Source organism: Abramis brama (genome assembly GCF_963993115.1).
Source record: "Abramis brama genome assembly, chromosome: 10".
NCBI classification, from domain to species: Eukaryota; Metazoa; Chordata; class Actinopteri; order Cypriniformes; family Leuciscidae; genus Abramis; species Abramis brama.
Window position 1 is genome coordinate 6,894,517 of NC_139972.1, and position 24,602 is coordinate 6,919,118.

The 24,602-nt window shown below is 35.8% G+C and overlaps 2 protein-coding genes across 6 annotated transcripts; both read left to right on the forward strand.

Annotated features, from left to right (window-relative positions):
- The first annotated feature begins 487 nt into the window (after window positions 1-487).
- Window positions 488-4,569, forward strand: LOC311090796 (uncharacterized protein). 3 transcript variants are annotated; one of them, XM_084126332.1, is made up of 4 exons: window positions 488-680; window positions 2,482-2,729; window positions 3,045-4,002; window positions 4,474-4,569. In XM_084126332.1, the coding sequence occupies exons 2-3, from the start codon at window positions 2,645-2,647 to the stop codon at window positions 3,968-3,970; spliced, it is 1,011 nt and encodes a 336-aa protein (XP_083982458.1). In that variant the 5' UTR covers window positions 488-680; window positions 2,482-2,644; the 3' UTR covers window positions 3,971-4,002; window positions 4,474-4,569. The 3 variants fall into 3 exon arrangements, with proteins under 3 accessions (XP_083982458.1, XP_083982456.1, XP_083982457.1); XM_084126330.1 differs by having other exon boundaries at window positions 3,045-4,569; XM_084126331.1 differs by lacking the exon at window positions 488-680 and adding an exon at window positions 791-929 and having other exon boundaries at window positions 3,045-4,569.
- On the forward strand, window positions 3,050-23,820 carry LOC311090787 (uncharacterized protein). Of its 3 annotated transcripts, none has more exons than XM_084126303.1 (10): window positions 13,195-13,501; window positions 17,556-17,803; window positions 18,117-18,376; window positions 19,956-20,165; window positions 21,177-21,342; window positions 21,419-21,895; window positions 22,059-22,124; window positions 22,938-23,008; window positions 23,244-23,287; window positions 23,586-23,820. In XM_084126303.1, exons 2-10 carry the CDS (start codon window positions 17,719-17,721, stop codon window positions 23,638-23,640), a joined length of 1,434 nt encoding a protein of 477 aa, XP_083982429.1. In that variant the 5' UTR covers window positions 13,195-13,501; window positions 17,556-17,718; the 3' UTR covers window positions 23,641-23,820. The 3 variants fall into 3 exon arrangements, with proteins under 3 accessions (XP_083982431.1, XP_083982429.1, XP_083982430.1); XM_084126304.1 differs by having other exon boundaries at window positions 13,209-13,711; XM_084126305.1 differs by lacking the exons at window positions 13,195-13,501; window positions 17,556-17,803 and adding an exon at window positions 3,050-3,152 and having other exon boundaries at window positions 18,224-18,376.
- The last annotated feature ends 782 nt before the right edge of the window (window positions 23,821-24,602 follow it).

The window sequence follows — 24,602 nt, forward strand, 5'->3', positions numbered from 1 at the left end:
TTAGAGTCTTCACGTAGACTGAGTTAAGCAAGAGTCTTGTGACAAAAATATAATAGGACATTATAGCCATAAAAAAAAATCATAGTACTTGCGTACATTTGAAGGCAAATACTTTTCTACTTTTACTCAAGTGAATGCTTAAAGGCAGCACTTCTACTTTTACTTGAGTAATATTTTACCTTGAGTATCTTTACTTTAACTCAGGTACATGGTATGTTTACTTCGTCCACCACTGGCAGAGAAACAGAAAGGCAGGGAATATTTAGTAGGTTTTTTAAAAGAACCCGGATTGGACAAGAGAATATAGTGTAAAGGGAATTTAGTAGAGTAGGTGGCAGTAATGCAACAAATTGGATGCATCCTGCCGTAAAACCCCAAAGAAGAAGAAGAAGCAGCCTTACTTTCCCTGATGAACTAACCCTTTGAATACAATGGTATAACATGCGGCCCCTTTAAGAAACATGATGACATCGCGCACTGCGCCTGCGCAGAAGAGAGAAGCGAGAGAGACGAGACGAGCTGAAACTTTCACCAGTTGAGGCTGAATATGTCACTGTTAACGATGTGGAATATTTTCTTCGGATGCCGTATATTTCCAGTCTGCAGATGAGAGATGTTACCAGATTATAGAGTTTAACATTAACCAGCTCCAGAGTAAAAGCCCTCATATCGTGAATAAGGTTTGTCTGCACTGGAATCACACGAGCGAGTTCATACTGGAGAGAAGCCGCACTAATGTGGAGAGAGTTAGACTTTAAAGCTCTGTAGTGAATCATAGAAAGAAGCGTTGTCCAAGTGTTGTAGTGAAGAAGTGAAACTCAATGAGGTGAAAACAGGGAACTTTTAGAGACAAAAGCCCTATTCACACTGGATTAGTATTATCTGGGGACCTTGTGTGATTCAGAAATTACGGTGTTCGGCGAAATATGGTAGGACATTTGCGGGGGAATTTTTACTCTTCAAATTAAAGACATAGCAGTTTCGCGCGGGATTAAGATCACAGACAACCTTCGCAATTATTACAAATGATTATCCTGTGCGAATAGAGCTAAAGAGGTTTTTCAGCAGCTCAAAAACATGATGACTCAGTTATTTGCCTCAGACTTTGGGAAAGTATTAAACAAGCCTTGATTTAAATGTAACTAATATCAAACCACATTAAAATATTCTATATTTCTAAAAGTTCTTCAAACAAATGTTCACAATTTAAATGCAATGAAAGTAATTCAGTGTAAATTCACTTGTTTCTTTTCTTTTACGATTTTTTCTCCCACAATAATTCACCAATAAATACTGGAAATATTAATTTCAGTGTATTTTTGGCAATCAGAGTTGGTTGTATGCAATTGTTTTGATAGAGGGAAACAAGATACATTTCTAGTTATTCTTCATACATTCTTCTTTAAACAAAATAAGTATCCACTGTTTGAGAAGTTATACTCATATTTGGTTTTCAACCATTGAAAATGGGAAAATTCCACAATTTGAACATTGGGACCTACCAATCTCTGTGTAAACCATAGACTGTAAAAAAAGATGGACGCATCCCTTCGCTCTTTTCCATTGGTAAGAACTGAAGCCGCCAGTGTCCCGATATGGCGCTGACATCTTGGAACTTGAGTCTGTGCAGTAGCGATCTCGGGACCAGACCTGCGCAGTAGCGAGCAGGAAGTAAAGCCGCAAAATCAACGCTCCGCCTTCACTCAACCTTCACGCAGAATGCACTCTCCCTGAGTGCACTTTTTTAAAAACTGATTGCAGTATGACGAGAGGCTTGTTAAAATAAAGTAGATACAATCTCCTCAGTTCTCCGAAGATCCCGAAAAAAATGTCCGTTGGTGCTTCAGTGACTACTTCACTCGGAGAACCTGTCAATCACAGCTGTCAATCATGAGGTTACACCACCATTTTTATAGCATCACGTAACTAACTAAAAACCAACTTATTTTTGAAACAGACACTTGAACTTACATCAGCGTGATAAAAACGACAGCAAATGAAAGAAACCACATTTGGAGTGTAATTTAATTGTTTAGTTCGTCTCACGTCCTGTTGAATAACGTGGGGAGGCGGGGCTTATGACCTATACTAGGACCAGTCACCAGGGGGCGATCGAGACGTTTTGGCTTCACTTTTCAGGGCTTGTGCGGCACGCTTGGTGTAAACACAAAATAATGATTTGCCATCTTTCTAAAGTAATTTTGACCCCCCTCTACAAAATACTGGATAACTTAGTAAATATAAACCCATCACATTTATGTTTGGCTTTCTTCAGAATTTTATTTTAATAATATATAACAAATTTTAGCCGGGGAAGTTTCTAAAATTTGGTTGTTTTGACACGGATGACCTTATAGATCTGTTTTATATTATGATAATATGCAACCTTGTCAAAACACGATTTATAACAGCAAAAATATTCACTAAACTATCAAGTAATTAATTTAGTTCATTATAAATTCAATAACTTTCCAATTCCAGATCTGGTCCTGTGGGCGTCAGTATCACACGGTGATCACAGTTCACACCTGCAGTGAAGTCCCTCCCACAACAATTCACCAATAAATACTGGAACATTCCCATCATCCTACAAGAGAAGGACAAACTCCAGGAGTAGCAGCTGAAATCTGTGTGACTGTTAAAGATGGAGTTTATTAAAGAGGAGATTGAAGACATGAGTGATCCAGAACCATCCAGAATAAAACATGAAGATACTGAGGAACAAATAGGTTGGTGTCCATTCTTGATTCTTCATTGTTGACTGCTTTAGTAGCTGTGAATTAATTAAAAAGTAGTTTATTGGTAGATAAATGATTTAGAAATTCATCTAAATTATCCTAATCTTGTATATAGCAGTTGTCAAACACATTTTAATTATTCAAATTAATGAAAATCATATAACAAAACTTCAACATCAAAGATCTGATACTTTATACTCACACAGACAGAAACCCATTCTCTTGTTTTCTGTTTGTGTTTACTTGAATTTTCCTTGAAATTATCCTCCTTAAACTGATTATAACTACTTGATATGTTCATTCTAGATCAGATGGAAGTAACAGAGCTAAGAGAAGAACTGAAAGAAGTAAAGAAACACTGTGACTTCAAAACTCAAGGAACAAAAGCCAAAAAGCTGCACTCCTGCTCACAGTGTGGAAAGAGTTTCAGTCAAAAAGGAAGCCTTAAGACACACATGAGAATTCACACTGGAGAGAAACTGTATCCATGCTCTCATTGTGGAAAGAGTTTCAGTCAAAAAGAATACCTTAACAAACACATGAGAATTCACACTGGAGAGAAACCGTATCCATGCTCTCAGTGTGGAAATAGTTTCAGTCAAAAAGAATACCTTAACAAACACATGAGAATTCACACTGGAGAGAAACCGTATACATGCACTCAGTGTGGAAAGAGTTTCAGTCAAAAAGGAAGCCTTAATAAACACATGAGAATTCACACTGGAGAGAAACCGTATACATGCCCTCTGTGTGGAAAGAGTTCCACATATTTATCTGATCTCAGAAATCATCTGCGTATTCACTCTGGAGAAAAACCATTTAACTGTGATCAGTGTGGTAAAGATTTTATTTCATCATCACGTCTAAAAGAACACCTGAAAGTTCATTCAGATGAGAGGCCTTATGTGTGTTCTCTCTGTGGAAAGAGTTTTTCATGGCTGAACAGTTTTAAACTGCACCAGAAAACACATGTTGAAGTGAGAGATCATGTGTGCTTTGACTGTGGGAAGAGCTTTACTAGAGCTGGTGATCTGAAAGAGCACCAAAGAATTCATACTGGAGAAAAACCTTACAAGTGCTCATATTGTGACAAGAGTTTCACTCAGTCTGGACCTCTGAAAACACACGAGCGAATTCATACTGGAGAGAAGCCGTACGACTGTACTCAGTGTGAGAAGAGTTTTAGAAGTTTATCAAGCCTTCATGGTCATATAAAAACCTGTTGCAAGTGATCAACATTTAGTTCTATATCAAATACATTCAGGCATAGATATCATATATAAAGGCTAGATGTCTCGTGCGCGCTGCTGGCCAATGGAGGTCGACGTCCGCACGTGGTGGCCATCTTGCCACAGTGTGCTCGCTCACTCGTTTAATGGTGCATGTACTTTTAAATAACCATAACTTGCTCAATTTGCTACCGATTTTCAAACGGTTTGGTTTGTTATAAACGTCAGAGATGTAGTTATGACACTGCATACATACAGTGCATACATATGAATAATTATAACATACATGTTCAAGCATTCCAAATTATAGCCACGTTAATAACGTTTGTAAGAAACCAAACCGTTTGTAAATCCGTCAAGATTTCAGCGAGATAAGAGGATTTGTGTGCATGCTGTTCATTCACCTTAATGCACAGCTTCACTGTGACAAGATGGCCGAACGGTGATGCCGGAAGTGACTGCGCCATAAGACATTTAGCGTTTATATATGATATCTATGCATTCAGGTAAATTCCGCAAGATAAAATATTGAGATTGTCTATTTTTATTTTTTTGTTAAAATGAATGAAGACTAGATATATTTAAAGGAACACTTATATATACACCGTTTACATTTAGATAGGTGGGCAAATGCATTTTTGTCTCAGTGCATGGATTTTTTTAGTTTGACAGGGTCGGCGCGAGCTTAGCTTAGCTTAATGAATGGAATCCTTTGTTGCCAGCTAGCATGTCCTGAGTGAAAGTGATTAAAAAAAACAACTAATTACTTCTTGTGGCCTGCGAGTACACAACGAGTACAAATAGCGATGCAGATTAACACCAGGCGATTTCCTAGGCAGATGTTGACATGGGACTAGATTAGGGGGAAGCACAGGCGAAGCATTGCTACTTGGGCGCAGAGATATCACGCAACACATGAAATCCCACGACTTGTGAAAACAGGTATAATATGGGTCGATCTATACATGCGTCATGTTTAAAATATTCACTTACTCTGTGGACAGCTGTCCGTTTGGTCTGTTCGGCATGGGGCGATTTTTCCAGTTCACTTTAACACACAGAAAAAAAAAATTGAGTATTGCAGGATGGATCAACGCAGTGAAATCCTCGGTAGCTGTGACACAACTGCGGGCCCGCTCATCTTGATCTGACGCGTTGAGCCTGGTCATCGATGGCAGTAACTTGTAGGGATGCACGATATATATCGACCACATATCTATATCGGCCGATAAATGGTAATTTTTGATGTTATCATTATCGATCCGATAAGAAAATTAGGCAGATATATCAAAGCCGATAGATAATAGATTATTTACTTAAGCTGAGAGATGCGCGCTGTTCGCCATGATGGTTTTGAATGATTGGAATCACTTCGAAAAGGAAGATACAGTTCAACATGTGCAGCCCAAATCTGTCGCTTCATAAGAACACGCCTGTAAAAGAATGTTGTGAATTTGTGTTAGCCAGTGTTTTAGCGCGACGAGCGCATTGTAACGACTGAGACAAATCAAACACAATTATTTGGTATATGTACAAAAGAAAAATCTTTAAACTTCACTCTGTGATCTGTGGTCCCATCCCCCAAACAGGGCAAGACCATCTTAGTTACCCTGACAACGATCAGATAAGTTGTTTTTATGACTCTTAGAAATGTGAGTAGGGCCCTGCTACAAAACCTACAGATATTAGAACAGACTCTCCTGCATTAATTTATCGATGAACTGATTAACATGAAATTAACATGCATTCCAGAACAATTTGTGAATGATTTACTGTCTTGTGTTGTGTTTCTTAATACCATTATCTGTTGATACTATTATCTGTTGATACTATGTATTTTATTATAGAACCAACAGTTAACATTTTAAAGGCAGACTAACAGGTCTTTGAGGGTCAGAATTCTAACTGATAGACAGGTGTTCAAATACTTATTTGCAGCTGTATCATACAAATAAATAGTTAAAAAATCATATATTGTGATTTCTGGATTTTTTTTTTTAGATTATGTCTCTCACAGTGGACATGCACCTACGATGACAATTTCAGACCCCTCCATGATTTCCAAGTGGGAGAACTTGCAAAATAGCAGGGTGTTCAAATACTTATTTTCCTCACTGTACATGACATTATAATGAGAACACTATTGTAATAAAACGTTGTGAATTTTCTGGGTTTAGTTGCCGTGTTTCAGCGCGTTGTCGTGGAAATAGCGCGTCCAACAGGGATTACACGTTCTGGCCAGCAGTCAAGTTCGTTTGTTCATTCACGTCATTTTATGCAGATATAAGTCGTAATCAGGGCCGTAGCTAGAGGATTCGGGGCCCCCTGAAAAAAAATATTGATGTGGGCCCCCACCACCCTATATCATACTGTACACTAGATGAGCATGGAGGCCCACATATAACAGAAGATGGTGGTGTTGTTGTAAAACCTTTATTTTAAGTTAAAGTTAAATGTTTAAATAAAAATTACAACTAATAAAAAGAAATTGTTAAACAATAATAAAACCAATTTTTAAAAAGTAACAGCAAAATAATACATTTCTCCATCAGTCTATTATAATTCATAAATCAAAAAGTAAACATTTATAAATTGACAAGAATGTAGTCAAAGTTTAAAAATAAAGTCATTTATTGTCTTATTTTTTAATAAAGATAATATTATTAAATAAAGCTAAAATGTATTCATTCAAGTGCAGTGTGTATTCGTGTTTTATTGATGTAATAAATACATCATCAGCCAGCAGGTCAGATGCAAATGCAATGCGTCGTGACTCGTGTCAGTTTTTTAACTCTATTTACAATAGTGTAAAAAGACAGGAATTTTGACCACGTAATCATTCGGTCGATTGTGGTGCGCACCGATAATGAAAAGTGACAGTACCCGGCAGGCTGTAGACGGTAGTTTTCTTATTCCCAGCGAAATAACAATGCAACCTGTCTTTAAGAATGTCTCGATCGACTGGGATACAACAACTCTCCTGGCCTCCCTCTCCTTCTTTTCATGGCATTTCTGGTACCCTGATTTATGTTTTCTTTTCCCTGACATTTTGGCAGTCAATCTCTTTAAAATACTTTAGATCAGACTAAACCATTTATAGGGAGGTAAGAGAAGCAGATATTTGGAAAAAATATTTAACCAAATTGCATGTTTTTGTGGTTTTCATTTAAATCTCAGGCATACAACTAATATAAATATTAGAATTATTCATACAACAGGGGCCTATATAGTATAACTGCTGGATTTTGTGGGGCCCTATGGGCAGCGGGGGCCCCTATAATTGTCACTACCTTTCACCCCACTAGCGACGGCCCTGGCCGTAATATTACGTTTATGAAATATAAATATCTGATTAATCTCACACAGGATGTGTTTCCTTGATTTAAACAACCTGCTTGAAAAGTTCTTCAGTTCTCTTCAGCTTCAGCGAGCGCAGCTCTAACAGCAATGATGCCATTTGAAACAGTAAGCCTAATATTAAAGTAATTTACAGTAATTTACTATTACTGTAATATTAATTTATTTTTATTGTTTTGCAAAAACATTGATGCGTTATTAATAACTAGCATTTTTTGTTATCGTATTATTTTCATCAATGGTTTGATTAAAATAATTTCCTTATTGTCCGTGCGGAGGCGATTCCATTGTATTTATCCATGGTACATGCATTTTGTTTCTTTATATGCAGCCCAATGTTAGTTGTTTGCATTATTTAGACATTTTATTTAATTTTTGGTAACACTTTACAATAAGGTCTCATTTGTTTATGCATTAACATGAACTAACAATAGCCTTTGTTAATGTTAGTTAATAAAATATGTGTGTTCATGTTAGTTTACAGTGCATGTTCAGATACAGCTTTGGAATTTGGATCTTAAAAATGTATTATAAAATGTTGAGCTTAACATTAACTAAGATTAATAAATGCTGTAGAAGTATTGTTCATTAATTATTGGTTTATGTTAACTAATGCTAACAAAATGAAACCTTATTATAAAGTGTTACCATTTTTTAATAAAGAAAGTTGGCCATAGGAGTGTAAATTTAATTTTAAAAGTTAAGGAATCTTACACTGGTTCAAACTAAGCTACTATATTCTATATGTTTGATTTATGTTAAAGTGTTTGGGACTAATGATGAGTCTTTTGTTTATGTATACAGGCTATCAAAGTATATCAAAATTTTCATTTAGATTTATCGGCCAATATAACGGTTATCGGCTTTCAAATGTAAAGAATTATCGGTTATGGGTATCGGCCAAAATGTTCATATCGGTGCTTCCCTAGTAACTTGTCCCACTCGCCACAGCACAGACACTCTATTTCAGTGGGCATAGATTGGCATGTTCCCCCACATTCACACCACCAGTTCGTGTTGGCTCTCATCTTCACGTCCTCAGGCTGTTGAGCGATCGCAACCTCCTCCTCCTGTCGTTCTATTAACCGCATTTCCACTGTACAGACCATATCAAATTCAATCACATTTGCTCCTGTTTGTTTGTGGTCATGGGACTGCACAAAACAACTCTCTTTCAGGCTTTTAGTTCAAAAGAGTGAACATTTGGAAGAATATTGATAAATATGTATGTTTTTTATGTCACATTTCTTCATCGAGATTGATCATTTCTATATGTCTCACTATACTGTTTGTTACCTGTTACACTGGGGCAGATAAGCCATTAAAAATAACAAATGCCCCCAAAATACAAGAGATTGGGGTAAAAATATTTAATTTTCCTGTGTTTTTATATTTATAAGAGGAACAACTCAAGCATCATTCAACCAATCAACATAAAATCTAGAGTGCTGTTTTTTCCGAATATCAGCTTGATTGTAAATGTGACATTACGCAACTGCTCTGTAACCAAGTTATTAATGGGTAACTTTAAATTTTAGACAAATAAAGTTTGTCAACAAAAAGATAGATTTTGTTGATGATTGACTAGTAGCAGCCATAGAAATTATAGCAAAGTGTTCAATGTGTTATTTCTAATTAGTTAACCTTATTTTAAAAAGCAGGCAAATCGATTTCCAACTGTTAAATGTATTTTAGAATGTGCAGAGAAGGACAGTAACGAAGTAGATGTAATTTGTTACTGTACTTAAGTAGCTTTTTGCGTATCTGTACTTTACTTTAAATTTGGGAAGACTTTTACTTTAACTCCACTACATTTCAAAGTCAAATATCTTACTTTTTACTCTACTACATTTTCAAAATCAGTCGTTCCTTTTTATTTATGAGTGGATAAAAACGTAACTGGTCAAACGAGCCACCAATCACAGTACAGCGCGCGCTTTGTTTTAAATTTGCCTTGTCGGCAGGGTCGGCGCCACGAGGGGGCCCCAGGGGGCCTGGACCGGCCACCTAGGTTACTGTGCCCCCTCACCTCTGGTCAGCACACCACCCTGCCTCGGTATATATATATATATATATATATTTTTTTTTTATTTTTTTTTGTTAATTAATTTAGTTTTACTAGAATAAAATCAGCTTTGCAACTTTGCATTTTCACTCGCGACAGGTGATTAACTAAATTACGTCACTAGCAGCTTGTATGTAATTGGTTGAAATATGACTGTACATCATGACGTTAAGTATTTTTTTTCAGTCAACTTCTACTCTTTATTCATAATAATCTGTATTCGTCTAAAACACCTAACGTGCTTGATCATTCAAGCAATCATGGATTTAAGGAAATGGTTTACCGCCACCTCGACAACAGTGAAAACTGTCATGGCTAGCACTAGCACCACCACCATGATGTCGACACGCCAGTGACAGAGGCCCATCCGAGCGATGGTAGGCGAGCTACTGCTTCCAGTCATGATGATGACATTTGCCCAGATGATTTGGGAAAGGATGAGCCTTTGCAATTAAGTTCGTATCCCACACGCTTATTTGGCACCAAAAACAGATCATTTTTACACGCGTGGTTTCAAAAAAGAGATTGGCTAGAGTATTCGGTTAAAGCAGATGCGGCCTTCTGCTACCCTTGCAGAAACTTTAGCGCCAGAAGTGCTATGCAGATCAAGATCGGGCAGCCGCAGAGCGGGACTAGGCTTGATCCAGCATTTACAACCAAAAGCTTCCATGACTGGAAATACGCTGTGGAAACAAATAAAGGATTCAACAGACATGAAATGTCCAAAGAACATTTGACTTGTTATAGTATGCGGAAAGAAAAAGTAAGCCGAATTGATAAAGGTAAAGAAATCTTGACGCTACTGTATGCAGAACAAATACAGAGAAATCGATACTACATGTCTTCTCTTATTGATGTTGTGGAGTTTCTGGTGTCCAATCAATTACCCTTGAGGGGTAAAATTGAGGCCTTTGATCATATGGCTACACTGGCTAAATCACCAGCTGCACTTAGTTGTTGTGCATGCGTTATCTGCTGAGAAATCCATTCAAGATTTTTTCAGCATATGCAACGCGCTTTATAACTTTTGCCGTAAACCCATGGTTGCCCTGCAATATAGAGGTGACAGACTCAAACGTTTACTTGACCAGAGGAGGACAGGCCATCTGGGTACTGTTGCCGTCATCGTCAGTTCATTCGAGGACATTACATCAGTTCTTGAGCATGTCAGCTCTGCAAGGACTTATGGAGCTGAAGTTCGCATGGAGGCAGTTGGACTGTTAAGGGAAGTGACAGATCAAAGCTTCATTTTCATCTGCCATTTGATTCACAAGGTAGGCCTAAGACATTTAGGCTATTTTGTGTGTGTGTGTAAATATTATTTTATTTTATTAAATAACAAAATTCAACAAGTCAACTCAAAGTTTTCTTTAAAAAATTGAATTTTATGAATTTTAAATGCACAAATGGACTAAATATTTTTTTAGTTTTTAAAAGCCTTTTTCAAAATTTACGCATTTCAATTAATAGTACAATTCCATCAAAATGAATTGAATAATCCTTACATATTATGAATCAAGAATTTTAAATGAGAAGCATACTAGAGCTTAATAAAATATTTTGTATAAATCTACATTTAAACTTTTTATTTTATTTATTTTAATTTATGAATATGACTCCCATAAACTAAATGGTCCATTCCCTTTTTGCTTAATATAAAAATGCTTTATAATGCTCAAGTTTTTTACTAATTATTTCATAATATGAATAATGTGTAAGGATTATTCAATTCAAGTTGATGACATTTTACTATTAGCCTAATTGACATCTTTAATCTTGAAAAGGGATTTTTTTAAAAGGCAGTTAAAACAGTTAGACTAAAGATAGTCGTAATATGGGTTTAAATAGCCTGATTTTATTTAGGCCTATTTTTATTTTTTTAAATGTTAAATTTTTTTTTGAGATATCCTTCAATGTTCAATTTCCGTTAACGCAACCTTTAATTAAATCGTTGCCACCCTGGGTTCTTTTGTTGCTCAATCCTGCCAATATCATTCTGCAAGAGGATACAGACCTTTTAACTGGGATGAAACTTGTGTCTTCAGCTGCCGAATGTGTGCGCAATCTCCGCAGCGAAGATTAATTCTGCATTCTCTGTGACACAGTTACAGCGAGCACAAAAGATACACCTGTCTCAGCAAAACGGAGGCGACAGGTAAACAAGAACCTGAGTGTATATTGTTGAAGAAACAACTGGAGTCAACATCATTGATAAAGTGGAGCTACGCAGGCTGTACTTCAGTGCTTTGGATCATATTCTTGGTGAAATTGAGGTGCGTTTCAGTGAACGTAATTCAAAGTTTGCCGCAGCACAGTTTGACCCAGAAAATTAGACCTTTTTGGATGTAAAGTCCATAAAGCCCATCATGGATTTAACTAATTCTACCATTGTGGAAACGGAGTGCATTGTTGCAAAGCAATAGATCAATAGATTGTTGAAAAGCAGGACCTTAAAGAAAATGCGCAACGAATGGAAAGACCTCGTTCTGAGAAAGTTTAACTCTTCCACTCGTCGACTGCAGCTTTTCTAAAGGTAGGATGTGTTTTTGCTTTTTTGTCTTTGTTACTATGATTGATTATATAGCCAGTGCTGGTCCTTATTATTTATGAGAATGCTGTAGGCAGCGTTGCTCTGTATCGTCGCGTCGGGTAGCCTAAATGGTGACTTGATGGTTGTTGTTGTTTTAATTAAAAGTGGGTGTATTATTATTATTGAGGGTGGGAGAGGTATGCCCCCCCAGTGACACAACGAGGCCCCCTCGTTCCGTATGTCCTGGCGCCGACCATGCTTGTCGGTAACTAAGCGCGAACCAGAGCCGTTAAATATGAGAGTTGCGACCATAGACAGTATATAAGAGGTTGCGACACACTAGGCTTGTTCGACTTGAAAAAAGCATACAGAGCCGTCTACTCTCTAATCGCTCTCGCGGTATTTTAATGTCATTCACCGATTGGTCTGTGCAGTGTGCAGCGCCGGTTCAAGTCGAAGACAAGCCTACTGTGATCTCGCCGCCGAGATAGTTCCAAACAAATCGCGTTGCCAATGATTTTAAGCGGGGCAGAGAGCAGCAGCTATTATTGCAGCAATTATCGGTAAATATTGACGCATAATTAACATTGCTTATTACGTTGACACTAAAGTTACTTGCATATAATAGCATTTTTTTTTCTGGGGAGTATCAGAAACACTGCATTAATACGTTTTGGTGTTTAATTTTGGAGGGAAATTGGCTGCTCCCATAACTATATAACTATATATATATATATATAGACTAATTAATGTCATTTTATTAATAGATTGATGTGCCAAGAGTGACATTAGAGTCTTCACGTAGACTGAGTTAAGCAAGAGTCTTGTGACAAAAATATAATAGGACATTATAGCCATAAAAAAAATCATAGTACTTGCATACTTAAGTACATTTGAAGGCAAATACTTTTCTACTTTTACTCAAGTGAATGCTTAAAGGCAGCACTTCTACTTTTACTTGAGTAATATTTTACCTTGAGTATCTTTACTTTAACTCAGGTACATGGTATGTTTACTTCATCCACCACTGGCAGAGAAACAGAAAGGAAGGGAATATTTAGTAGGTTTTTTTAAAAGAACCCGGATTGGACAAGAGAATATAGTGTAAAGGGAATTTAGTAGAGTAGGTGGCAGTAATGCAACAAATTGGATGCATCCTGCCGTAAAACCTCAAAGAAGAAGAAGAAGCAGCCTTACTTTCCCTGATGAACTAAGCCTTTGAATACAATGGTATAACATGCGGCCCCTTTAAGAAACATGATGACATCGCGCACTGCGCCTGCGCAGAAGAGAGAAGCGAGAGTGTTGCCAGATGTACGATAATTATCGTATTTGTACGATAATTTTGACCTCTGTACGATGTACGATCAATAATGGAAAAAATCCTATAATGTACGATAATTTCAGAACTGTGTGACACTTCAAATGATGGTCGTTGTAATAGGGCTTCTCATTGATCTAGCTGTGGATTCTAACGTTACGTCTACCGGGGGAAGAACGTGTAGAGAGAGGGAGCGAGAGACCTTGCGTGTGTGTGCTAGTGTGCCTCACGAAGCGCATGTAAGGACCCAACCAATCAAATGTAAGTGCGGGCGGGCTTTTATCTATAGCTACTCCCGAACCGGATCAGAACCGAACTTTCACCAGTTGAGGCTGAATATGTCACTGTTAACGATGTGGAATATTTTCTCCGGATGCCGTATATTTCCAGTCTGCAGATGAGAGATGTTACCAGATTACAGAGTTTAACATTAACCAGCTCCAGAGTAAAAGCCCTCATATCGTGAATAAGGTTTGTCTGCACTGGAATCACACGAGCGAGTTCATACTGGAGAGAAGCCGCACTAATGTGGAGAGAGTTTTAGACTTTAAAGCTCTGTAGTGAATCATAGAAAGAAGCGTTGTCCAAGTGTTGTAGTGAAGATGTGAAACTCAATGAGGTGAAAACAGGGAACTTTAAGAGACAAAAGCCCTATTCACACTGGATTAGTATTATCTGGGGACCTTGCAGGGGCGTAAATTTCATCTAAATGTTGGGGGGGACAATAAACATAACATTCCTCAAGAGCAATTTTTGAAGGGGACACCAATAATACAGGCAAAATTGTACTTTCTTTGGATATGTGTACACAGAGGAAAGCCTTACTTCTATTATTAGTGTAGCATGGAGACCGTGCCATTATCTTTCTTCTCAAAGTTTCTCTCTGGTTCAGTGAAAAAGCTGACTAAATTGACCAAAATATTCTTTATTGGTGTGTGAAATTGACAAAAAATGATCTCTATATTTTCAGGGATTTTATCAATAACGATAATTAGACAAAAAGAGTGTGTTATTGTGCTGGTAACTTGGCATGTTTAGGACTGCCGAGGACAGCTGACTCCTAAAGTTTTTGCTATTCTTCATATTCTGTGTGGCGGTCAGTTCACAGCAGTGACAGAAATCATTTTTCCAATAAGTTTCAATAGATTTTTACCTTCATTGGCATTTTTACCTTTATAAATGTATTTTTAAACCTAAATATATGCATGCATCATCTTTTGTGTCAATTTCATACATTAAATTAAATTAAATTATAATAATAAGACACAATAGGGCTGTTACCAAACAAATTAAATAAGTATTAACAAAATCTTTGCAATGGAGAGGAAACACAAAAGTTGCATTTGAAATGGCATTTAGATTTTACACAGACATAAATAATGTTTTGTTTAAAACATAAAACGTTGAATATTGATATATAAAATGATTTAAAACATGAAAAGATACTTTAAATGTGAAATTAAAACCGCCAGTAGGTGGCAGTAGGCCTAATTCATTGTTAATGAGTGAGTCATTGCGATTCAACTGATTCGTTCAAAAAGCTGATTCATAATTCAGTAAGGAAATACCTCAGTGTTTCTCAGAGACGCAAATACAGTGCTTTGGCTTAGTTTTCAACTATTTTCGTTGGCGAAATAGAGTTAAAACAGGCAATATGGTGTCTAAAAGTAACGTTAAACTTTTCAATTATCAATTTATTAAATCACATTTATTATCATGTTAACATCTGGAGAAAAACTGCACTCTTTGTGTGATATTATATTAGATTAACTATATTAAATTATATACTGACTAAATCACACAGTGAAAGTGCGAAAATCTAAATGCGCACCCGCACTTGTCTAATCTGCAAGACTACACATGGTGTATGCGTACACTCTATGGGTGTGTGTGTGAGGGAACGGTTTTAAACAATCTAGGTAAATGCACAGACTGTATAAAACAAGGTTATAATCGCCAACATAGCGAGGCCGAATACATCGGTGACAAAAGTACATTGGTTATCATAACATTTTTTGTCATGATTTATTAATGACGCAGCATAATCTGTATTAAAGAGAAAATAATCACTTCATCTGAGGTTTAAAGTGAATAAAATAACCTTGATTTACTGGAGTTTAACAACTGAAAAACCTTGTTCTCTCCCACTGGACTTTGTTTGTGATGAGGTAAAAAGGGAGCGGGCAGTGGACCGAAGCACTGAAGGCAAGGGAGGGGGACTCAAAATTTTAAAACGTTTATTTGTATTTGCCCCGTTTGCATTTTTATTGTTTTACTACTTAAACAATTATTTTAAGTATATATCATTATATTATTTACAATACACATATTTTAATTATATTTTTAGGAGGGGACAACCCTCAGATGGGGGGGTCCTGACCCCCCCGACCCCCCCGTGATTTCCGCCTATGGGACCTTGTGTGATTCAGAAATTACGGTGTTCGGCGAAATATGGTAGGACATTTGCGGGGGAATTTTTACTCTTCAAATTAAAGACATAGCAGATTCGCGCGGGATTAAGATCACAGACAACCTCCGCAATTATTACAAATGATTATCCTGTGCGAATAGAGCTAAAGAGGTTTTACAGCAGCTCATTTAAACATGATGACTCAGTTATTTGCCTCAGACTTTGGGAAATTATTAAACAAGCCTTGATTTCACATCTACATTATAATTAATACAATAAGTTTATGCGTATTTGGCGTGCTGTCCGGGGGGAGGGCTCCGAGCTCGGAGTTAGGCCCGAACCCAAAGTACTCCCCCCAGTTGGTAAGTGTAGATGGAACTGGAAGTGAGGAGATGGGGTGGAGGAGGGATGCTGACAAACTTTCAATAAACAGAGATAGGTCTGCTGTGAATTTATACTCTGTCATTGAGTTGATTACTGATTAATCTCCAGCTGTGCATAATTTGGTTAATTATCTGAACCTGCTCCTCCCGAACTTTGTTAATAAAACATCATTTAAATGTAACTAATATCAAACCACATTAAAATATTCTATATTTCTAAAAGTTCTTCAAACAAATGTTCACAATTTAAATGCAATGAAAGTAATTCAGTGTAAATTCACTTGTTTCTTTTCTTTTACGATTTTTTCTCCCACAATAATTCACCAATAAATACTGGAAATATTAATTTCAGTGTATTTTTGGCAATCAGAGTTGGTTGTATGCAATTGTTTTGATAGAGGGAAACAAGATACATTTCTAGTTATTCTTCATACATTCTTCTTTAAACAAAATAAGTATCCACTGTTTGAGAAGTTATACTCATATTTGGTTTTCAACCATTGAAAATGGGAAAATTCCACAATTTGAACATTGGGACCTACCAATCTCTGTGTAAACCATAGACTGTAAAAAAAAGATGGACGCATCCCTTTGCTCTTTTCCATTGGTAAGAACTGAAGCCGCCAGTGTCCCGATATGGCGCTGACATCTTGGAACTTGAGTCTGTGCAGTAGCGATCTCGGGACCAGACCTGCGCAGTAGCGAGCAGGAAGTAAAGCCGCGAAATCAACGCTCCGCCTTCACTCAACCTTCACGCAGAATGCACTCTCCCTGAGTGCACTTTTTTAAAAACTGATTGCAGTATGACGAGAGGCTTGTTAAAATAAAGTAGATACAATCTCCTCAGTTCTCCGAAGATCCCGAAAAAAATGTCCGTTGGTGCTTCAGTGACTACTTCGCTCGGAGAACCTGTCAATCACAGCTGTCAATCATGAGGTTACACCACCATTTTTATAGCATCACGTAACTAACTAAAAACCAACTTATTTTTGAAACAGACACTTGAACTTACATCAGCGTGATAAAAACGACAGCAAATGAAAGAAACCACATTTGGAGTGTAATTTAATTGTTTAGTTCGTCTCACGTCCTGTTGAATAACGTGGGGAGGCGGGGCTTATGACCTATACTAGGACCAGTCACCAGGGGGCGATCGAGACATTTTGGCTTCACTTTTCAGGGCTTGTGCGGCACGCTTGGTGTAAACACAAAATAATGATTTGCCATCTTTCTAAAGTAATTTTGACCCCCCTCTACAAAATACTGGATAACTTAGTAAATATAAACCCATCACATTTATGTTTGGCTTTCTTCAGAATTTTATTTTAATAATATATAACAAATTTTAGCCGGGGAAGTTTCTAAAATGTGGTTGTTTTGACACGGATGACCTTATAGATCTGTTTTATATTATGATAATATGCAACCTTGTCAAAACACGATTTATAACAGCAAAAATATTCACTAAACTATCAAGTAATTAATTTAGTTCATTATAAATTCAATAACTTTCCAATTCCAGATCTGGTCCTGTGGGCGTCAGTATCACACGGTGATCACAGTTCACACCTGCAGTGAAGTCCCTCACACAACAATTCACCAATAAATACTGGAACATTCCCATCATCCTACAAGAGAAGGACAAACTCCAGGAGTAGCAGCTGAAATCTGTGTGACTGTTAAAGATGGAGTTTATTAAAGAGGAGATTGAAGACATGAGTGATCCAGAACCATCCGGAATAAAACATGAAGATACTGAGGAACAAATAGGTTGGTGTCCATTCTTGATTCTTCATTGTTGACTGCTTTAGTAGCTGTGAATTAATTAAAAAGTAGTTTATTGGTAGATAAATGATTTAGAAATTCATCTAAATTATCCTAATCTTGTATATAGCAGTTGTCAAACACATTTAAATTATTCAAATTAATGAAAATCATATAACAAAACTTCAACATCAAAGATCTGATACTTTATACTCACACAGACAGAAACCCATTCTCTTGTTTTCTGTTTGTTTACTTGAATTTTCCTTGAAATGATCCTCCTTAAACTGATTATAACTACTTGATATGTTCATTCTAGATCAGATGGAAGTAACAGAGCTAAGAGAAGAACTGAAAGAAGTAAAGAAACACTGTGACTTCAAAACTCAAGAAACAAAAGCCAAAAAGACACACACCTGCACTCAGTGTGGAAAGAGTTTCAGTCAAAAAGGAAGCCTTAAGACACACATGAGAATTCACACTGGAGAGAAACTGTATCCACAACCCATTCTCACTCCCAGGGCGTCAAAAACTGAAGCATGGTCAAGTGCCTTCCGCGTCACACAGAAGACTTCGAAGGTACCCCTAGGCGTCACTTAATTGACGAACAGGGAACTCCATTGATTTCAACGGTTTGCCTTATGCGTCAGATTAAGACGCAAAAGGCAAATTAGCCTAGTATATAATAGACCCTACATCATCGCAATTTTCTAAAGCTCTGGTAAGAAATAAGGCCTATTAAATTGATATTTTTGTATAGCTAAGTTTCTATAGCTACATAAATGTATTTAATGTCCATAAATCCCATTTTTAATATTATCTGTAAAGACTTTTATCTGGGCTAGGCTACCTCCAACAACTCCAAAGCTTTAAAATCCAATCACATGTGTTATATATATATGCGTTTTTATAATCCATAATTAAATGATTGTGTAGGCTTACTGTGTATACTTCTGGCCTGTTTCTTATTGTAAAACAAACAAAAAAAAGATTAAAACACACACATTTATATTTATAGATTTGAGATCTTTAGGCTATTTTTACATTTGATGCTAGAGACATTAATAAATTAATTATCAGCTCGTTATTAATGTTATCTGTAGAATCTGCGATATTACCGGTACGTGCTTTTACTGTTGTGGTTCTTAAGTTGGCCAATCAAAACATAACAAACTCTTACACATAATCAACCGGATATTTTTATGGAGTAAAATTACAATTGTTGGTTTATAATTAATACATGTAAAATATTGTAATAGCCTATATATATAATGAAAGCAAAATGCCACCAATTATTTATTTATTTATTTATTTTATTTTTTTCTGGCATCCCATTCTCGCGGTAAGTTCTGTCGCGCGCGCTTTCCAATGCTATATCTCGTCTTTGCACGGTAGGTTCTCTGGTGCATAAATTACATAATTTAGATAAAGAATTTCAGATTCTGGAATCATTGTACTTTTTTGTGCATCATGTTCACACGTCTATCAGGGTTGTTGAGATATATATATATATATCATTTATTTTATTTTATTTTATTTTTTGTTAAGAATAAAAGCCATACCTAAAACCTATTGACGGGTGCTAATGATACCTGATGATATGCTGCTATAGTGCTAATGGTTACCAATAGGCCTACGTCCATTAGCATGTTAGCTAATACTTTATAATTTGGTGTTTATCAGATACTTTATGACCTGGGATTTGTGTTAGACTGCCATAATAGACTAATTAAATAATGGATGGTTAACTTTTTTTTACATAGAATATCGAATTGGTCTATGTCCATGCACAGACATATATCATTTCTACAAGTGTATGCATATGTACATTTGTTATAAATAATATGTGACTTATATGTGCTTATATGGTATTTGCATTAATACACATACTGTAATGATAAGTAAAAAAATAACTAGTTTGAATGGATTTTCATTTAAAGTATTTCTTTCACATGATCTACATTCTGTCATACATTCAAATAAATATTATCTAATTACTATCTAATTTTCTGTCCACACCCCTACACCTTCTACTATACAGTATTCTGTAGCTTCCAAACAGAAAACTCAGGTAGAAAACTCCAATTGTAGCAGTTGCCTGCACTTGCTTTGTTTGCATTGCATTGTTGTTGTTTTTTTTCTTGTTTTTTTCTTTTAGAGCAAAATGACAAAACCAAAACAGAAACCATGTCCCCACTGCCAGGCACTCAACAATGCCAGCTGCAAAACATGTAAAACCTGTTTTGCTAGTTTAACCCTCAGACAGAGAGTTAAAAACAAACAAAAGTATTTCGAGGAGAGTGCATGGAAGTCCAGCACAAAAAAACACAGAAATGCTGCTCGTGTGGTGGATTCTGCCCGCATTGCTGTAAGTCTTGTTCTGCAAATGTAGTATCAGTATATATAATATTCTGTTCATAGTAGCCTATACTGTACTGTACTGAAATGAATGAGGTAAATACAAAATTATACAGATAACATATTATTCACTGAGTATACGCGAAATATTCTCATATTTATAATTCTTATAATATAAGCATACGTATATATAACTATGAATAATTAAATAGTAAAAATCTGTTATTTAAAAAGAAATGTTAAAAAGATATAATATTTTATAATTATAAAAATACTTATTAATTATAATAATACTTACATTTCTATAGCGCTTTTCTGGGTACTATATATATGTATATATATATATATATGTATATATATATATATATATATATATATTCTTACTTGTAGCAACTCATAATGGTAATAAAATGTTTATACTGTAATGATTTTCTCAAAACGTAATAAAATCTTGAGCAATTTTTACATTTTGAGAAATTACATTAGAAACTTACCAAAACATATCATATTTTCATTACTGTAATAGCTTTTAAAACGGAATACCAATGTTTTTTGTTAAATTAATATATATGTAATATTAATTGCATGAATATTTAAATGTTGCATTTTGCAGGTTTAAGATTGGATTTAGATTTTTCTTCAATGTATTGTAAGGGAATACTAATATTTTTATGTTTAAAAGCTATTACAGTAATGAAAATATGATATGTTTTGGTAAGTTTCTAATGTAATACATTTCTCAAAATGTAAAAATTGATATTACATTATGAGCTCAAGATTTTATTACATTTTGAGAAAATTATTACATCATGAACATTTTATTTCAATAATACTGTAATACTTATTTCATTATGTGCAGTTATTACATTATGAGTTGCTACATTTCTCAATTAAACATTTAGACATCTTTCTTTTTTACTTTGATAATCCAGTTGATTTGCAAAAGCTTTGTCTGGTAAGTCCCTGCTTACCATTATGAATACATCGATACTTATCGACTGCCTGTGCATTTGTTTTACAGGTTAAGAAATTGGAGGTACTTGGCTATAAGCCAATTCTCTTCATTTCTAAAGAGAAAAGAAATGGGTTTGTGGCTGAAGTCATCACTTCAATGGGTCCATTTGCAGTGGGACCACTTCAAGCCATCTTTGAAAGGATGACTAGCCTTTATGAAATCTGTATTAAAAGTAAGTATTTCGTATGATCTACACATGCAATATTCAAAGAAATATTTTCCAAATTTCTTTCAAAAAATTCTCATAGGTTACCTTGGGGTTCAAAACAACACCAGTACTGCTGAAACTGTCTGCCAGCACCCGACCTCCTCCCTTTCTCCTCCATCTTCTTCCTCTAGCCTTCCTCCTTCTTCCTCCTCTTTTGACACCCTTCCTCCTCCTCCTCCTCCATCTTCTTCCTCCAGCCTTCCTCCTCCTTCCTCCACTTTCTATACCCCTCTTCCTCCTCCATCTTCTTCCTCCAGCCTTCCTCCTTCTTCCTCGTCTTTTGATACCCTTCTTCCTTCTCCATCTTCGTCCTCCAACCTTTCTCCTCCCACGTCCTCTTACATCACCCTTCTTCCTCCTACCTCTTCTTTCCCCACTCCTCCTCCTAGACCATTTCCCCTCACCCCTACCTCCTCTTCCATCACCCCTGCTTTCTATGATTCACATCTTCCATCTACAAACCCTTCTTTCCACTGCCAGAACAGTCATGCTGCCCCATCTAAGGCCAAAGATGCAGGTGATTTTTTTTCTTTCACTTCAGCCAAAAACATGCACAACATGCAATAAGTTTTATTTAAGCTTGAACAAAGTTCTATTCCCAATTTTAGTGCCAATGCCAGCATTTTAATCCAGATTTAGTTCTGACTGTGTGTGTGTGTGTGTGTGTGTGTGTGTTACAGACAATTCCTCCACAATAATTCCAAGGACAGGAGGCAAACAAAGAAAATGGATGTATAAACAAGCAGGTATTGTGTATTTTAATTTTTAATGAAAACTGACTAACTACAATGTAGAACACACGTTTCTTATTTCAATATAATTTTTAAAATGCTGTTTTTAAGTCGCAAAATATTGTTAAATTCCATAACTAATCATAGACAATAATGTCTATGAAGCTGAATATGTGTATGCAACTGATTGTGCATAAACTGGAATAATCCCCTTCAATGTTCAAACTTACTTCTTGATTGTAATACAGTGGTTAAATCCGTACAGGCATCATACTATTCCCATGTGCATGGTTGTTGTTTTAATTAAATGCTTTTAAATAATACCAAATGAGTTATAAACAACTTTCAAGTATTCTATAAATGGAACTGTGGCGAGCAGGAGGAGGTCGAGGGACGTGAGAGACCGGTGCATGTGTCGCTCATCAGTAATCACACCACCGGTCTCTCACGTCCTCTCACGTCCCTCGACCTCGTCCTACTCGCCACAGGAACTTATATTTAATGATCATACAAAATAAGCAGCTCCTAATGACAATGCACAGTGCCTTTACGGTTAAAATAAAATATTTGCCATTATGCAAATGTAAAATCATGCCATCCATGAGTGTTTCCCTAATGTGCACTATTACCAAACCACACAACCAATTCAAAGCAAATTGTACATCAGATGGTCTAATTTCAGTTCATTTTTAGGGTTTCAGGTGGCCAGGCCATTGCAAGGATTTATGCATTCTATTTATTAAGAATTGCTTACCGAACTGTTAATATGTCATGATTGTAAACATTTCCTGATTATATATTATATCCTTTTATATTTTTCTGTTGTAGAATGCCAAGTACATCCCAGATTAAAAACATTTCCATATGACAAGATCATAAGGAATAGGATGTCAAAGGAAGTAAGGTTGAACTCGTTTTGTAAATGTTTGTCAGAAATGTATTTCTTAGAAAAAGATTGAAACGTAAGATTTTTTTTTTAAATAATGTACATTTATTTGAAATGAGAATGAATCTGTGGCCTAATAAGGGCATGGTACAGGCATGTTTATTTGTATTATGTGTTTGTGTATTTGTATTTTTTTTTAACATGATGTTGTGTGTGTGTGTGTGTGATGTTGCTTATGTTTCTTAAAGGGTGGCAAAGAGGTCAAAGTGAGATGGAAGCCGTGTTCAGGATGGTATGTATCACATATAACCTGTATAAGGGTGCACTACGGTAATTATACAAATGAGGTAAACCTATTCTAAAAATCTAGGATATTTGTGTTTACATGTATTATAATAAACTTTTACTTATTCATTTTGATTGCCTAATACATCTTTCTTACTTACATTTTTGTCTTCAAATGTCTTAACTGAATGCAAAAATATGTTTGCCCTTCAAAAAGGCAATCTATTTTCAATAGTTACATGTCATAGCCTGTTCTGTAAATTTGTATATGATCTTTTTTTTTTTTTTTTTTTACTGATTTGCAGTGGGATGAAATGGACGGACACCTGGGAGCCCTACAATCTTTTCTTCCAAGAATAGAGTTTAGTTTAAAGTTTATGTACCTGTTCTTGGTTAAGTTTGCTGTTCTTGTTTTCTTATCTACATTTATTGCATGTAGTTGTTTCTTTGCTGTTTTCTAATAAATCTAATAATCGATTGATTACTTTTCACTTTTTTACAAATCACTTTTATGGTATGTTGAATAAATTCAAACATTGGTACTGTGAGTGTTTTTTCCCCCCTGGAATTCCATTTTGGAGTAATATTTTCAACTGGGTGTTACAAAGGCTGAAAATTTTTGAAGCTTTACACGATCATCTGGTAAATGTTATTGAATTGATAAGTATTATTTATGGTAACTTGGGCAAAATGGTTGTTCTTGGTACCAATTGAGGTACTATGGCAAAATAAATAATATACATTGGAAATAATGAACTAATACAGTATATTTAACAATAAATAAAAGAGTAACAATTAATGTTAACAGGCATTAAAACATTAGCATATATAGGCTACCCTTCAAATATTGTAATCAATTAAGTAAACATTGCTTTTAAACCATCAAGTGAAAAATTAGTAATAAAATGAACAAAGTGGCAAGTCTAGAAGACAATATACTGCAGTGAAGGCTCGTCACTGTCAATTCTCCTTAAAAAATAAGGCAGTGTGTACTTACAGCAGTAACAATACACCTTTTGTTACAATTGTTTTTTATATATTGAAGACAGAACATGTAGCGAACATGGCAGGGCATAAAATAGTGTGGCATTAATTGGTAACGGGATTAAAAAAATTATATCATAATATTGAATTTCGGATGAATTTACATGTTTTTGTTTTATGTATTTAACATTTTGCCAGCAGTATTTCATAAATTAACGATATATTCGAAACGTTTGTTAACATTGTTTTATAATACACAATAATACCCTTTAATGTTGTGATTCCGAGGTGTCAAACGTAAAAACCTCTGATTGGCCATTGCGGTGATGGGCACAACA

Coding starts and splice junctions, on each gene's coding strand:
- LOC311090796 (XM_084126330.1), top strand. CDS start 2,645: ATGGAGTTTATTAAAGAGGAGATTGAAGACATGAGTGATCCAGAACCA. Junction 2,730..3,044: donor AGATACTGAGGAACAAATAG/GTTGGTGTCCAT, acceptor TGTTCATTCTAG/ATCAGATGGAAGTAACAGAG.
- LOC311090787 (XM_084126303.1), top strand. CDS start 17,719: ATGGAGTTTATTAAAGAGGAGATTGAAGACATGAGTGATCCAGAACCA. Junction 21,896..22,058: donor ATCTAAGGCCAAAGATGCAG/GTGATTTTTTTT, acceptor TGTGTGTTACAG/ACAATTCCTCCACAATAATT. Junction 22,125..22,937: donor ATGGATGTATAAACAAGCAG/GTATTGTGTATT, acceptor TTTCTGTTGTAG/AATGCCAAGTACATCCCAGA.